The sequence below is a fragment of the Pistacia vera genome, unplaced genomic scaffold (genome assembly GCF_008641045.1).
Source record: "Pistacia vera cultivar Batoury unplaced genomic scaffold, PisVer_v2 Contig345, whole genome shotgun sequence".
Classification (NCBI taxonomy): Eukaryota; Viridiplantae; Streptophyta; class Magnoliopsida; order Sapindales; family Anacardiaceae; genus Pistacia; species Pistacia vera.
Window position 1 is genome coordinate 75,887 of NW_022196163.1, and position 16,554 is coordinate 92,440.

The following is a 16,554-nucleotide window of genomic DNA, read 5'->3' on the forward strand; positions in this document are numbered from 1 at the left end:
CAACCGTTTCTTTATTAACATAAGATAATTTCATGTCATGTCATTCAAATCGACTCTCTGACTAACGACCAAATAGCATTTTGATTGACATATGATAAATTAATAAAGCACAATGGACTTTATCTAACTGATCAAAGGATCAGAAAGGAAAACAGAAGAGCAATATTTACGTTTATAATAAATAGATGAAGACAAAGAAGATCCTAACCTCCAGCTGATCTTAAAATGGTAAGGAGTTGGCAAAATATGAATACCAAAANCAAATCGACTCTCTGACTAACGACCAAATATCATTTTGATTGACATATGATAAATTAATAAAGCACAATGGACTTTATCTAACTGATCAAAGGATCAGAAAGGAAAACAGAAGAGCAATATTTACGTTTATAATAAATAGATGAAGACAAAGAAGATCCTAACCTCCAGCTGATCTTAAAATGGTAAGGAGTTGGCAAAATATGAATACCAAAATATAATAACTCAAAATTATTGTCTCCATTGAGTTATCGTATACATAACAAATTGTTACATACAGGTGATGATGATCACTCGAGGAAGCCATCTGAAAATTCAAGGCGTCTCTCAGCAAAAAACCACTCGAATTTTGAAACAATGCACATTTGATGAAAGGCCGGAAATGCTATCCGTAAGAAGTTCTCCATATGTAGAGTTCTGGTAGTGTTACAACTTATAACAGCTACTTAAAAAATAATGACACAGTAGTAAGGTGATGAGGGGTCTGTTCTGTTGTTGCTTCTAAATACCTACAGCTAGGACGACATGAATGACATCTCAACTTATAATTACTACCGCAAACTTACATATCAGAAGAAACCCAACATATAAAATAAAATAATGAAGATTAAAAATACATGACCACAAATATAATGTCGCAGGTCATCAAGACGTGGCAGCTGGTCCATTGCACCATTGCCACACTTTCACTTGACCAGTTCCATCACCAGTAAAAAACAGACCACCAGGACCCAGTTGAATGGATCGAATCTCCTGCTTGGCAAAAATTTTACCCCTTTCAGAGAACCTAGACCAGAATACAATAAAGATAACTGTTAAGATGAGCAGCAATTTTGCGGGGTAATGATTTGAAAGATGGAAGGGGAGGACCGGAATTCAGAAAAAAATAACAAAGTGCTAAATAGAAAACTCACGATGGCAAATCATAGAGGCGAACAGAGTTATCATTGCAAGAGCACAGCAAGACTGGCTTGCCTTCCGAATCAGGCATTCCACACATAGTAAGCACCCCCTGCACCAGGCAATTAATAATCATCAACTAATAGCACTATAAATATTCCTGAATTTTCCCTGGAACAGTTTTTTAAAGAGAAAAAAAGAGAAGGAATTAACAAGTATCATCATATGAAAAGATGTAAAGATGTAAGTGCAAACCATTCATAGTTAATTCATACATTAAGAAGGAAAAAAAACAAATGGGTGATGGTGTTTTCTTTACAGACAAGTACCGCCAGAGACCAAAATAGCATGCTTTCACATTATAACTGAGCTTAATTTTCCAAATGAAGAGCTTACTCCTAGGTGCACCCAGGAGCAATACAATACACGCAACACAAATAACTTCTCTCTGTCACTTTCATCATTCAGACCACATAAGAACAAAACAGGTTAGTAGATAGCACATCAAGGCCTACAACTACCAAAGTATCACAAGCTCAATGTACATCAACTCCTTGAAAATTATGAATTCATGAACACCTATAATCCATCACTAGCAGAGACCAAGACCCATGTCTTGCTGCTTCCTTTCCACAATTAGCAGCCGACGACCCCATAAAGATCAAAAAGTTCTGCCTCTAAATGGAACTTCAAACACCTATCCCATGTTTCAGGCTAAATATATTTTCGAAAAGAACCATCCTAACAATTTGTCACTCTTCTCAATATATGAAATACTCTTCTTTTAAGAAAAATCAGAAAGGATATAATACATACATATTTCAAATTAGAGAAATCTCCGGATATAAGGATGTAGAGAGAAATTAATCCCAACCTTACATCATACTTGTCCCTATCCTGCTGAGCAGGATTCAAACCTAAAATCTACCGAAACCACAGTATCACCTGAGCCAAGGCCCAGAGCCAAGTTCTTTCACACATCCCTGTCAATAAATGCCTCAACTTATTATGCCCAACAAATTTTCCAACATCTAAATCAATCCATGCTTTAACTTGATAATGCACACACTACAACTGTACAAATAAAGGTTCTATATGAGAACTTCATAAATGAAATCAATTGCAGAAATCAAATAAAATTACAAAATCAAGTTATGTGGATTCCGTACAATAGGAAAATCTGGATTGCTAACTAATACAACCCTCATGTGCACAGAGTAAACATGTAGAGCAAATTTGCAGAACGTTGCAACCAATCTCGTAATATCAGGTGTCATGGGCATAGGAAAAGTGCAATAAAATCTTTTTATACATCTTTAAATAATCAAAATTCCACCTCTGCTCTTTTATTATTTGATCAAGCAGACTCCAATGAGCATGACTAAATATTTAAGAATTCCAAGAGAGTTTACTCAATAACATCAATATGAGATTTGGGTTCAAGGCTACACAGCTAAATTCACGGACACGACCAAAAGTCCACTTTAGATTTTGACTTTATCATAATTAAAATACAAAAGCCGGTATGCATAACACAGGAAAACCAGATTTGGAGAAAGTAACATACATGTTCTTCATTGTGAGTAAACGTTACTTCCAGGTTTCCACTTTCTGTAGCAACCCAAACCTACACCAAAGAAATAAATTAAAATTGGTACAATCTATGACTCGTGCCAAAAGAAAAAAGAACAAAATGAGTATTGTAATGGCACAAACCTTTATTGTTTTGTCCAATGAACATGATAAGAGAAACTGATCCCAACAAAGAAGGGACATCACAACTGAAGTATGCTCAGTTAAAGTTTGTATGCACTGTAAAGTTTCAAGACTCCAGACCTGAAAGAAACCACAATAAAACATGATAAACAAGAGAGAATGAATAGCATATCAAAAACTACTATTATGGCGCTTTGGAGAATCACCAAAGTTTATCCACTAAAAAGAGTAGACAATTACAGAAAAATTCACATGATGGTAAAACCAACTTACTCGTATAGAATTGTCCATAGAACCGGAGTAAAGTCTATTAGCTCCAACCACTAAAGAAACAACAGCAAGATTGTGACTTTTAAGTGATGCTGCCGGGTCAAAGCCGTTGGTGGCAGCATTAAATTTCCATGCCAATATAGACCCATCCTGCACCAAGGGATTTTTATTTGAAAACAATTAATATATGCTGATTTCCCAAAAGGGAGAGATGAAGCAAACACATCCACTTATGCAAGGGCCTTTGTAGTGCACTACCTTTTCTCTAAAGGGAACAGAAAATACTTGTATGACTGGAAAGGATTTTCAAGGATGAAAAAAAGCATTCAACATATAAGCCAAAAATACAATAAAAAATGGTTGCATCAAATTTTACATAGTACATATCATAGCAATTACAAATCCTTTTAAAAATTGTAGAAACATTGAATATCACAATTTTCCTCCCTCAAACATACAGTGGATCATTCAAACACGTCTGCTCCACCTCATAAAACAAATTAACAGAAGCCCAAAAAAAGATATTTGCCAAGATGGGAGTAAGTAAAGTAAAATGAGATTCAGAGAAAACAGAAACAAGAATAATCTACTTTAGCTAGGAATAATCTACTTTTAAAAGAAATTATTACCTGTGTACCAGCCAAGAGCAAATCATTGCCCACAGCTATAGCATAAACTTGTCCTACAGGTCCACTAAGACTGAGGTCAGCATTAGTTTGGGTATTCCATGCCTGCAGTGACAGCGCAAGTCCCAAGAAGGAAAGTATCATTCAGTAGCACTACCTTAAGCTTGCCTTGTAAATTTTACATTAAAAAACAAAAAAAAAAGCATTTACCTTGACAATATTTGGTAGACCCACAAAAATCCAAGGACCTTCATTAATCATACAACCAACTTCACCACCAAGATTAACCACACCCATACACTACACAGAAAACATCAGCATCAGTTCTCTTACCACCAAATATTTTGTAAATCGATGAATTAAGAAATTCTTCTTTTTACCAAGAAGTCAAAAACCAATCAATCAGAAGAAGAACAAACCTGGCCAGACGCACAATCCCAAACCCTCACAGTCTCATCTTGACTTCCGGAATAAAGTTTATCGGATCCCGATGGCAATGCAATCCCACTCACAACCTGTTCAAATCAATAAACCCATTAATTCAATCAATAAAAAACCACCCAAAATCAGCAAAATTAAAAAAAAAAAAAAAAGATCTTAAATATAATAAAAGTGTACCTTCTGGTGGCCTTCAAGCTGCGTCAACAAGCTAAAACCCTCACCCAAAAACCAGGAATGCAAAAACTTACACTTCTCTCCATATCCACACTTCCCTCCAACCCAATAAGTACATACTTTCTCCATCTTCCTCACCGGCCGACTATTATTCCCAACCCTACCCCATGACGAATTCGCAAACCTCTTCGTGGTGGTTCCGTTGGCCGGCCCCGTCGTCTGCGGCGGAAGCGGCAATTCTCTGTGCAAGAACGGACATGGAAATCGGTTACACTTTCCCGCCCGCCAATGGAAACAAACTTTCTGCTTTGTGTCGGTCGTTGAAGGCCCAACTCCCAAGCGCTGGAATACGCGCTTGTTCCCTCCGTGCGCGTCTAAATCCATAACCAATTATTAACGGCAGAAATACGAATAGTTCCGTACAATCACAAACTTGCTCGAATCTGACACTTGCCCGATTGAACCCAATCTGATCATAACAAAAACCCTAATGGTAGTGATAATGAAAATCTTTCAATCGTAATTTCGTATATCGTTTTAATTAAAATTTGTTAAAGTAAAAAACCCTAATCTAATAATATAAGTGTTTGAATTCGATTGAGGGGAGTGTGTATGTAATTAATACGTCTTTCTCAGAGCTCTATGTGGAAAGTAGAATTGAAGTAAGAGAAGGAGAAGGGGTTGGGGTTGGGGCAGATCGCATCAGCTGTATAAATTAAGATACAGATGAATTGGGAGTTTACGATATTACCATCCAAGAAGGTAAGAAGATATTGAACGCACGTGCTGTTAATGGTTCGTCAGTGCTGATTTTGATTGTGGAACGGATAGGTTAATTAATAATATACCCAATATTTTTATTATAAAAATACTTATTAAAAAATGTATAAATTAATTTTTATAATAAAATGCTTTTAAACAAAAATTTGAAAGAAAACATTCCAAGTTGGCAAGTTCTTTATAATCTTCAATACCTTTTTATATTTTATATAAGTCCTATAAACTGATATAAAAAATAATTACTAGTGTGTTTAGCATTTATGATTTATGATTTAATATTTTTTACTTTTTTATCATATGATATCTATTTTTAAATGCCAAAAATATATATATATATATATATTGTATACTAAGTTAATCGTTCCACTCTTAAACATTGAAATTAGATATATTTATTAAAGTAATAAATTTCATAAGTATATATTTGTATATATTATAAAAGGAAGCAATAGTATTTGTGTGGATTGTATCTAGTTTAATTTCATTTTCTAAAGGAAATATTTCAAAACTCCGAGCATTAATCAAACAATATAATTTGTAAATACAAACAAGAGTGAATAATAGAAGATGGCAAACCACTACTGGCACTACTTGGGTGACCCAGTGGTCAACTAGGACTCTTGAGTATAGATATTCGGTTCCGAGTACCCTACACCTTTTGAAGGAACCGGAACTAACAGTTCCTTGAAATTTGAAACCACAATCAGAACCGGCGGTTCCGGTTCCAGTTCTGGGTACCCTATAAAATTACATGACCCCCCCAAAAGTTTTTAAAATGGCAAAAAACTCTTAAAAACTTACAAATACCCCCCCACCTGGCACTTGTTAATGAAAATAAAATTGCAAATTATAAATTCAAAATTACAAACTCCATTACTTTGTAAAGGTAGATTCTCAAAATCAAACCAACTTATTTTAAATGTTATGAAATATAAATATAATTATTCACATTACTTTTTCTATAAAGTTTTATTAACCCCATAATATTTAACTTAATTTTATATTATTCTCGATTCTTGGTTCTGGTTCCGGTTCCGATTCCTAACTATAGGAACGGGAATCGAAACCGCACAGTAACGATTCTAAAAATTTGGAACCGGAACCTACCCATTGACGATTGTTTATGGGTAGGAACCGAAACCAAACCCCGGGTTCCCCACCGGTTCTTTTGAACACCCCTACTTGAGTGTATTACTTAAGAGGTTTTGAGTTCGATCCACATAAGTTGCTAATAGAGATTTACCTGATAACCTGACTATCAACTTCAAGGCTCAGAGATTAGTTGAGGTACACGTAAACTAACTTGGACACCCCCATCATCCCAAAAACAAAAAAGAAGAAGAAGAAGCCACTGTGAGACTAAAGCACTAAGAAATAGAAGCCCTCTCACACGGAAGTTGTTTTGTTAAAGCCTTTTGTGTATTAGTTTTACTGTTAACAAAAACAATTTATGCTTAAACTTTCTACAAGTTTTATTAAAAGAAAAAGGACAAGTATAAATTTAATACCATAATTTGGTTAATCAAAGTAAAAACAACAAGGACTATAATTTTGAAAACCGAACTGGGCCTTGACCAGTCAAGGGCTCGAACGATTTAACCGGTGACCAGGTGATCGACAACATCAGCTTTCCAAATTTTTTTAAAATTTTGCAAATTGGTCTTTTAAATTTAGTATTTAAAAATACCCCTTAAATTAAATTATCCCCAAAAATTCATATATTTATGCCCAAAAATTTATTAGTCCTTAATATTAAATATTGCAAAAACAGCCCTGTAAAATTATATTAACCCCTATTTTTTAAATATAACAATACCCCCCTAGACCCTCAACCTCGGAGAGACTGCAGGCCGGTCCGTCCGGTTTTCAAAACATTGGGCCGACATCAAAGTGGGTGCTTAATACATATTAGTTTTGAGAATTTGATTCAAAATTGATTATTTTTCTAGAATGGAAATCGGATTAAAGAAGCTGTTCACTGGAAAAGAAGAGTTATGAAACAAGATGTGTTTAAGCAAAATATATGTTAGTAATAATTTTTTATTAAAAGGGGTGTAAAGAGGGTTTTAGGTGTGCAAATGAGCCACCTGCCTAGTATCAATCAACCTTGTTATACAAACGAACATTTTGTCCTCTTACTGGTGCTTGTATTACTATTATGTGTACTGAACCAAAACTTTGGATAGCAGATTTAAGAGTGCAATACCTAACTACAAAATAATTAACTAAATTTTACTTCAAAATTTGAGGGCAATCACAGGTCATTCTGGGAATTTGACTTTCAGCCTGACCATCCTATAGGACGTACTTTCAATACAGCTTCCCAATACTTGAAAATCACAAAACCTATAATTTGGTGTGACATATGTAATCCTTAATATCAATCTTCATACAAGCTCCAATCTCTAAAATCAATGTTAAATTAGCAACTTAAGACCCCTGACTAGTCCCCACAGCTGCACAACTTAGCACCTTGCAAATTGATCTGGCACTGGCATAACAGCAGGAATCGCATATGACTAAAGCTAAATGAAGACAAGTATTGCTGTTGCATGGATCTGAGAGGTAAACATAAAGAGCACAGAAGATTTATTCCCAAAATGAACCAAACACATTACGAGTCATTGTAAGTCATATTATATTCTAAGTAATTGCATATAAATCATAAATGGCATTTAATAAAGTTCCATTCCCTCCATTAAGTGGGCAGAGGATGAGGCAAGGCAGGGAATGAATGCAGTAAAGCAGGAATTCCATAATCTACTAAAGCAGCCCTTGGATGGAAGTTGAACAAAGAAAACCAGTCAGCAAGCATACTGGGAGAATAAATTACTTAGTCAACACTTTTGCTGTTTTAGATTACAACAACAGCATCACAGATAACATTTCAATCACCAGAATTTTTGCTCCCACAATGTCACTTCCAAGAGAGGATTTCTGAATATAGCTATGAGAATTCTTACAACGATACAAGTAATTGCAACAAGTAAGTAAAACAATAGAGTGTGAAACATCAAGTTAAGGATATATACCTTATGATTATACTAACGACCAACAAGCACAGAAATTTACAAAACAAATTCTCCATGGTATTCTTGCAGACATAAAATGTTGTTGCCCAGAGAAAAGTGACAAAATGGCTTTTCAAGTAATAATTAACTTGCAAGCTTGAAAGCATCGATGAAAGAACCATATGTGAAACCCATCTTAAAGTTATTGAGAAGAGCAAGGGGAAAAGTTACCTTGGCTGGCTGTAATAAAACCTTGTTACATATTCCTCAGGAGAACACCAATACTGCAGCGATCACATCATTGACTCCTAAAGCTCCAAATGACAAGAGATTGTCTTGCTACATAAACACCACCCAACAAGGAGATTCCTCCAAAAAGTGCCCTCCTAGAGGGACTCCGAAAGTAATTCCTCGAGAGCTCCGGCACAACTCTTATAATGTCAATCAGTCGTCGTGGCCCTCCATTCTCCTGCACAGCACGGATGCTAAGAAATCCATTTGAAGATTTGAAACCAAACCGATTTTGCGATGAAAACTCTGGTTGAAGTTGCCCCACCAAATTAAGTAGACTTGTGGTAGAGACAAAACTCATGGAATGTGCCATTTATATTTCCCATCAAAACCGGCTATCAAATCAGCTGTCCTGGACAATGAAACCAAACTAAACTCCCTTTAACCTTAATTAGATTGAAACCTTTTTCACAAAATGCAAAAAATACATCAACCAGAACGAAATAAAAAACATATAAATTGCATTAGTTAGCTGCAAAAGTGATACAAACGCCGCAATCTCGAATAAGTCTTATACTTCAAATTCTTTGGATGAAATTAATTCTGATTAATTACCGTTTATATTTAATTTTTTCCTCATAATCTGAAATACTTTTCACAACAATATTAAGTGACACTAAATCAATGCAACTAGTGAATGTTTCACGCCATTAACAACCCGTCAGAATTGAAACTATAAAGTAAAACCCATCAACTGAATGCTCTAAACTATTCAATCGATTAAAAAGATTCAAGCAAGAAACTACACACAAAATTCCATTCAAAATTGAGGAAAGAAAAAACTTATAATGATAAACGAAACGAAGTTCAAGCATGATACCTACGACTAGAAACCAGCCATTCTTGTATTAGAAGTATGGTTTGCATTGGCGATCACGCAGAGCGATGGCAAATGAATTGCGGAGCGAATCGGGCCGGGCAAAATTTTGTGTGACTTCAAATGTTAGTCTTATCCTCGAAACGGTCCGTTTTGGCTATTTTGTGGGAATGTCAATATCATTTCTTTTCTTTTCCACGAAAAATTTAAAGTTTGAGTGACGTTGGTGAAATATAAATCCCACCCCGTATTTAAGGGGTTGAATATTGAGTAAACAACATATTCCCACCCAAAGTTTGACGAAATCCTAAGTTAGACCATTGGTTCCATTTATTCCTTATTTTCACCTTTAAAGTGACAGAAAAACATTTGATGTTCGATAAAGAGGTAAATTGGTCATTTTAACTGGGTCACGCACGTTAGCAAACCACCACCTCTAACAGTCCTCCGACGCACATTAGCATCTGTTATTCCCGACGTTTTTTGCTCTTTTCTGGTGATTCTTCCACCCAAAATCACCCATTGTCACCACCATTTAACCCTCATCCTCCCCTCTACAAAACCATACCATTCACACCCCTCATCACTCACCGATCTCCGCCATGGCAACGAAAAACAGTTGATGAACACGAATCTCGACCGGCGAATGACAACGAAACGGTTGCTAGGGACATAGGGGTTTTACAGATTTGAGGACGGTGTTGCTTGGTGGTGTCCAATTAGATTTTCACAGTCGGAATTGACCGGAATCCTGTGAAGACACCCAAGCCCTGAGCCTAACGTGCCGGCGATTAGGGGCAAATGAGTCTGGAACCAGAGGGGTTTTGGACACGGACTACGAGGAAGGTGGAGGTGACCAGGGGGTTCGACGTCGTCTGAAACAGCCCAGATCGGTTGTTTTTCTGACGAGGGCGTATGGTGATCGAGGTGTTTTTTCGTATAATTTAAAATAAAATGGTAATTTTTGAAATTCTATTAACTAGGCTAAAAAAATTTATTAATTTAGAGTTAAGGCATTATATAATTGCACCTCTAAACCAAAAAATTTATAGTACTGTTATTTTAGTGTGAAAATCTGAAATAAATAAACCAATGATATAATATTGGTTTCGTCAAACCTTGGGTGGGAATATGTCGTTTACTCTTGAATATATTCAAAAGTTATTGAATTTGAATAATCACAACTATTATCAAAGATGAATAATTGATAGTTAACTTTAGAGTCTCGGTTAAATTAAATTTTTGCTGTATTAGGTTCAGAATATTTATCATTTAATTCTTAAAAAAATAGAATTATTAAAGTTTATGTACTCGCGGTTGAATCCGCGAGTACAAAAACTTTTAGGTAAACAAGCGAGTAGACTTTAGACACCAACACCTTAAACCACGACAAGAAGTTTATAACAACGTCAATGTATGTATTTTTGTAACATAAAATTCTTGTTTAACTAAATTAAACTTGTTTTCACGTCCGAGGAAGGAACGAAATGTAAGGCTTTTTAAATTTCACATTACAAAACACCGAAACAACATATTCAGAAAAAACTCCTGTAAGGAGACCAACGAGAGCCCACGGGACGGAGTTTGTTGGAGAGTTCAGTCACTGCTCCAACGTACTCTTTCTCCGTGTCTCTCACTTTCTTTTTATACAGGTTCTTTTTCTGTTTCTCCTTTTTTTCTCTTTTTAGTTTTTATATGATGTGAGGTTTGTATTTGTTTGTGAATTTGGGAATGTGGGTATGATTATATGTTGTTCTATGTCTGTTTTTTTGGATCTGAGGTGCATTGTTTTCTGGTGAATTTTTATGGGTTAGTGTTGGATTTTGTTTTGTTTGTAAAATCTAGGAGCTTTTAGATGGTAATGAGTGTTGTTTGCTTATAACCCTTTGATGCTGATTTGGGCTGTTTTGATGTTTAGGGTTTTATGTACTTTCCTAAGCGAAAGATGAAACTTTGTTTGTTCATAGATGGGATGGTGTGTGAGAAACTTTCGTTTTGTCTCATGGGGTTTTTTGAATTATCTACTGAGCTTGAACTGTATCTTTTGTAAGTTTAAATTACTATTTTGCAGTAAAACAAATGATATGTTTATATATATTGGTGAATTGCTCTTGTTTGTTATTTTGTTTCAATCCAGGACCCTGAAGTATATGTTTTTTTTTTTTTTTAATTTTACTGCAGATCCGGTTGATCCATCAAGATTCAGGACAATTATTAGCTTTGGGAGTAAGGGTTTGTTGTTTTGGCATTCATGTTTATTAGGGTTCTCACAAGCACACGTGTTCTCAAAGGGTGTTTGCCTAGGATTTTGCCTGCAAGTATTATTTGTCTGAGCAAATTGAGATCTTTCTGTTATCTTTGGCTGGTCTGGGAACTAGAATTTGGCATGGCTGTTGCCAAGAGCAACAGCAGCAGGAACCTCTTGGCAACCTTGTATTGTTATAAAGCGGCAACCTTAACTGAAACCATTTTGCAAGCTAACGAGATCTCTGATTTAAAAGACCGATTCATTCTGGGGCAGCAGTTGGGTTGGGGGCAGTTTGGTGTTATAGGGTTTGCTCTGATAAAGTGACTGGAGAGGTGTTTGCCGCAAATCAATTAACAAAGATAGATTAGTGAGCTCTGATGATGCACGGAGTGTAAAGCTTGAGATTGAAATAATGACTGGTTATCAGGTCACCCAAATGTCGTAGACCTCAAGGCAGTTTATGAGGATGAAAACTCTGTGCATCTGGTGATGGGCTTTGTGCTGGAGGGGAACTTTTCTACCAGTTGAGAAGTATGGGCGATTCTCTGAAGCAGAGGCTAGGATTCTCTTAGGCATTTGATGCAAGTTGTTCTTATTGTCATGAAATTGGGGTGTTCATAGAGATTTGAAGCCAGAGAACATTCTCTTGGCTACCAAAGCCTCATCCTCACCAATTAAACTGGCTGACTTGGTCTTGCTACCTACATCAAGCCTGGTAAAGCTATATAATCTTTGTTTCCTTTTCATGTCAATTATTGCCCCAGTAAAATTCAAGGTGTTTTGTGATTTATGCATTCGGGTTTTGGCCAAACAGGGCAGAGTCTGCATGGAACTGTTGGAAGTCCATTTATATGCTCCTAGGTATTGACCGGGGCTACAATCAAGCTGCTGATGTTTGGAGTGCTGGCGTATTTTATACATTCTTCTCAGTGGTATGCCTCCTTCTGGGGTAACACTAAGTCACGGATATTTGATGCTGTTGGGCAGCCGATCTACGTTTCCATCAAATCCTTGGGATAACATACTGAATCGGCAAGAAACTAGTCAGGGGAATGCTTTCTATGAATCCTTCTCAGAGGCTCACTGCTCACAGGTTTTAGGTAGGGTGGATGTCTAACTTTTATGCTGGAAATCCATGTCTAACATCCTGTTCTGGATTCTGGTAACATATGGGAGATATCTTAATTTCTTCTTCACTGTTTCACTATTAGAAAACTAAAAAATGGTTAGATTCTTGAAGGAAAAGAGAATATATGTCGAGATTATTGCATCAAACTAAGGACATTTATTGAGGAACTTTTGTTTACAAAGATAGGGAGATCACATTCAAGCAGGCCCTCTTTTTTTTTTGTCCATCTTAGAATGTAGTTCTCTCTCTCACTCCTATGTGTGTGTTGTGACACAAGAAATATGTTATTGGAGATAATTTTTGAGACTGTCAACCTATAATTATTTTTTATTAATAATTCTTGCTGTATTACAATTTTCTTGATTTGGATGTAGCTACGTTTACCCCTGCTGTAGGATTTGTATGACTTGAGGCTAGTTACTTGTATACATGACTAGTGCTGGTTAGGCCCATAATTAGAAAATTTATCTCTTCTTACTTATTGCAGATGTTCCCCTTTTGACATATTCTCTTACTCTTGTAGATCATTCATGGTGAAGGATGACATACTGGTTCTGAATATCAGATGGGAACAACTTTGAAGGTTGTCAGGAATGGGATTTAGGAAGTGGCTCATTCTCTACCCCATTTATGATCAGGAATCAGGACATCAGCTTTGGTAGTGGAACTCAATCACCTATTGTTTCCAATGCTGATCCACCTGGTTCACATGCAGAACATCATTTTCTTCTTTCTTAGCAGAGCCGTCAACACCTTGTTCTGCTTCTGCTAGGTTTTCTTTCTGTAGTCCAGCGATTAATACCTTGGAATTCACTTCTCCTGTGGCTGTACCCTCAATGCCAAGTTTTGCATTTTTTGGCACTGCTTCTATTGAGCAAGGTATTTCAGCAGATCGTTCAACCAATATAACCAGACTAGATGCAACTAATGGAGGTAATTGAGTTTTCATCTTTCAACTTCCATCGTGTTCTTGTAGAACTTTCATCTAAATTATCTTTAACCTATCATGCAGAGCTAGCTTGGAGGAGCTTCTTACAGTGCCGATTCTTCTCCTTGCTTTGGGCATCAGTTGAGAGAAACAGAACATAAGACAGCTGAAGTTAAAAGAGCAGGAGGGACCATTGGATCCAAGATGTTGGCATCCACAGTAAGAGGAACCGAACAATTGGTCTTGGTGAGAGGGAGCAACTTGATTTCGCGGTGTCTGGAGTCAGTGATCCGTTGGGCATCATGTACAGATATTTCAATTGCCCCATCGTTGAATCCTCACTCGTGTGTTGAAAGTTCGAACCAGACAACATCATAAGTTGAATTGGAGGTTCGGACAGAGAGACCCATGAAAATATTTTACTGCTAATCTGTAGTATTATGTTGGTGTTGTAAACATGGCGGTGAATAGCACCAGTTTCATGTTGCTTCAAATGGTTGTCTTGTAATATATATATATGATGCCTGAGAGTGATGTATGTTTGGGTTGGTGATAAGTAACAGTGTTTAACTAGTTGGGTCTGATAGCTTATGCCACTGTATAAAACTGATTTTGATTGATATAATGAAGTTTTCCAAGTTTGATGATGAATTCTCACTGTTGATCGTTCTTGAATGTTAGCGTTTTAAGCTATATTTCCTCAAGAGTTTGTCTTTTAATCCATTTGGGATTTAGCAGGGATAAACGGCTATTGATGATATAAGATTCCTCTATAACGTAATTTCATTATTTGGGATTAATGAAACCAAAAGTAAAATCTGTATGTGGTGATCTCACACATGCGTCCAAGAGTAACTTTGTTTAGTGAATAACAGTGAGTCCAGTTCTTGTAATATTTCTTCCAGACTAATCTCTAACATGCTTTAATCAATACACGTAATAATTATAATTGTCTGCTGGAGTGCATAAAATAAAAGCACCATAAGACTGTATGCCCGTCGAAGACACTCTCTGAAGTAGGTTAGTTTCATCCCTGCCCTCTACCATCATTTTATGTTCTGACATCAACTTCTTAAAGTTTCTGTAGAGGATGCTGGGATGTTACTTAACTTGAGTTACCTCCTTATCACTTTCTTTTAATTATATTATTATTTTTTTACATGCATATAAGAATTATTTTTTAAACTGTTAAAAGAATGGGGCACTGATTTGGTTGTGAAATATTTTTTTTTAATTATCTTGGGTGATCGATGGTTCGATAGAACTCTTAGGTGTATTACTCAAGAGATCATAAGTTCGATTCATCCTTAGTTGTTAAGGGATTAGTCATTAAGTTTTTACTCGACCGATAGTTTCAGAGTCCCACAAGATTAATCGAGGTGTGCGTAAGCTAACCCGGACACTTGGTCATAAAAAAAAAAAAAAAATATATATATATATATATATATATATATATGTATGGTGTGTGTGTGTGTGTTTTTCTTTTCATCCTGTCATTGGACATTGGTACATGAAATTATTTTTTCAAAAATGCTATATCCACCGAAAGATGGTACCGAACATTTGCATTGAAATACGTGACAACTGACTCGAACGTCGTCATGTAGGACGATAGAACACTCACATAAATGGACGACTGTCCATACTTCTTAGACGGCCGTTCATAGTGGAATGGACGAGGGTTCATAAAAAGTATTTAAAAATAAAATAAAAAACAATGGACTCTCGTCCAAATTTTAGGGACGGGCGTCCAATTAATATGGATGGCCGTCCAAATTATATGGATGGCTGTCCATCTTATAGGGATGACCATCCACATGAGATGGACTGGCGTCCATCGTTTGTGAAATTTAAAAAAAAAAAAAAAATTTAAAATATAATGGACATAATATGGACGCCAGTCCATCTAGTGTGGACAGTCGTTCCTTCTATATGGACGCTAGTCTATCTAGTGTGGACAGTCGTCCCTTGTAAATGGACACTAGTCCATCTAGTGTGGACGGTCGTCCCTTGTAAATGGACGGCCGTCTGCATTACATGGACTGGCATCCATACTTTGTTAAAAAAAAAAAATTTGTTATAAAAATGAATAGCTTGTCTAATACGTTTTACAAATAAACGCCAAAATTTTACGTGAAATAATAAGGGGAAAAAAAAACTTTCATTTTTATTTGTTTTTCTTCTCTTCTCCTTCGTCTGCGTTATTTGTTTTTCTTCTCTTCTCGTTCGTCTGCGTGTTGTGTTCCTCTTGCTTCGACGCTAGTTTCTTCCTCAACAGCCAAGCAGCAGCAGCAAGACCTCTTTTTATAGAGATAACCAAGAAACGAAAATAAGGATATCAAACATTTTAAAGCTCCGAATTTTTTGTTAAGGTAAAGAATTTTTGACCTATTTTATATATTCATTTAGTCTCATATTCTATTTTGGATTGAATATATGTTACAATACAAAATAATTGATAGATAATATTTGTTGGCGACTGTTGTGAACTAGATTCGTGAACGTGAAAACTGGTATTAGTTGTGTATGAAATTACGGAATATGGAAGAGTCCAGTTTGCCTTGTTTCAATGATGTTGAGGTAAATTGTGTTTGAAACTTTTTTAAATGTGCTGTATTGTATTGTTTATTATGATGTGTTGTATTAGTACATTCTATGGCTATTTTGTGGGAATGTCAATATCATTTCTTTTTCTTTTCCACGAAAAATTTAAGTTTGAGTGACGTTGGTGAAATATAATCCCACCCCGTATTTAAGGGGTTGAATATTGAGTAAACGACATATTCCCACCCAAAGTTTGACGAAATCCTAAGTTAGTACCATTGGTTCCATTTATTCCTTATTTTCACCTTTAAAGTGACAGAAAAACATTTGATGTTACATAAAGAGGTAAATTGGTCATTTTACATGGGTCACGCCCGTTAGCAAACCACCACCTCTAACAGTCCTCCGACGCACATTAGCA

General features: G+C 36.1%; 1 protein-coding gene and 1 pseudogene across 1 annotated transcript; one reads left to right on the plus strand and one right to left on the minus strand.

Annotated features, from left to right (window-relative positions):
• Nucleotides 1–605: 605 nt before the first annotated feature.
• Nucleotides 606–5,135, minus strand: LOC116138983 (zinc finger CCCH domain-containing protein 48-like). The gene is made up of 9 exons (XM_031424660.1): nt 4,389–5,135; nt 4,190–4,285; nt 3,981–4,070; nt 3,774–3,875; nt 3,148–3,294; nt 2,875–2,994; nt 2,726–2,785; nt 1,173–1,270; nt 606–1,045 (listed from the first exon to the last, which is right to left on the minus strand). The coding sequence occupies exons 1-9, from the start codon at nt 4,767–4,769 to the stop codon at nt 904–906; spliced, it is 1,236 nt and encodes a 411-aa protein (XP_031280520.1). The 5' UTR covers nt 4,770–5,135; the 3' UTR covers nt 606–903.
• A 6,535-nt stretch (nt 5,136–11,670) lies between these two features.
• On the plus strand, nt 11,671–13,942 carry LOC116138976 (annotated as a pseudogene).
• Nucleotides 13,943–16,554: the final 2,612 nt, after the last annotated feature.

Excerpts from the sequence above, each read along its gene's own strand:
- LOC116138983 (XM_031424660.1), bottom strand. The coding sequence starts at position 4,769 with ATGGATTTAGACGCGCACGGAGGGAACAAGCGCGTATTCCAGCGCTTG. Across the intron at positions 3,295-3,773 it reads TGCTCTTGGCTGGTACACAG|GATGGGTCTATATTGGCATG; the intron begins GTAATAATTTCT and ends CCCTTGGTGCAG. Across the intron at positions 1,271-2,725 it reads TTACTCACAATGAAGAACAT|GGGGTGCTTACTATGTGTGG; the intron begins GTATGTTACTTT and ends TGCCTGGTGCAG.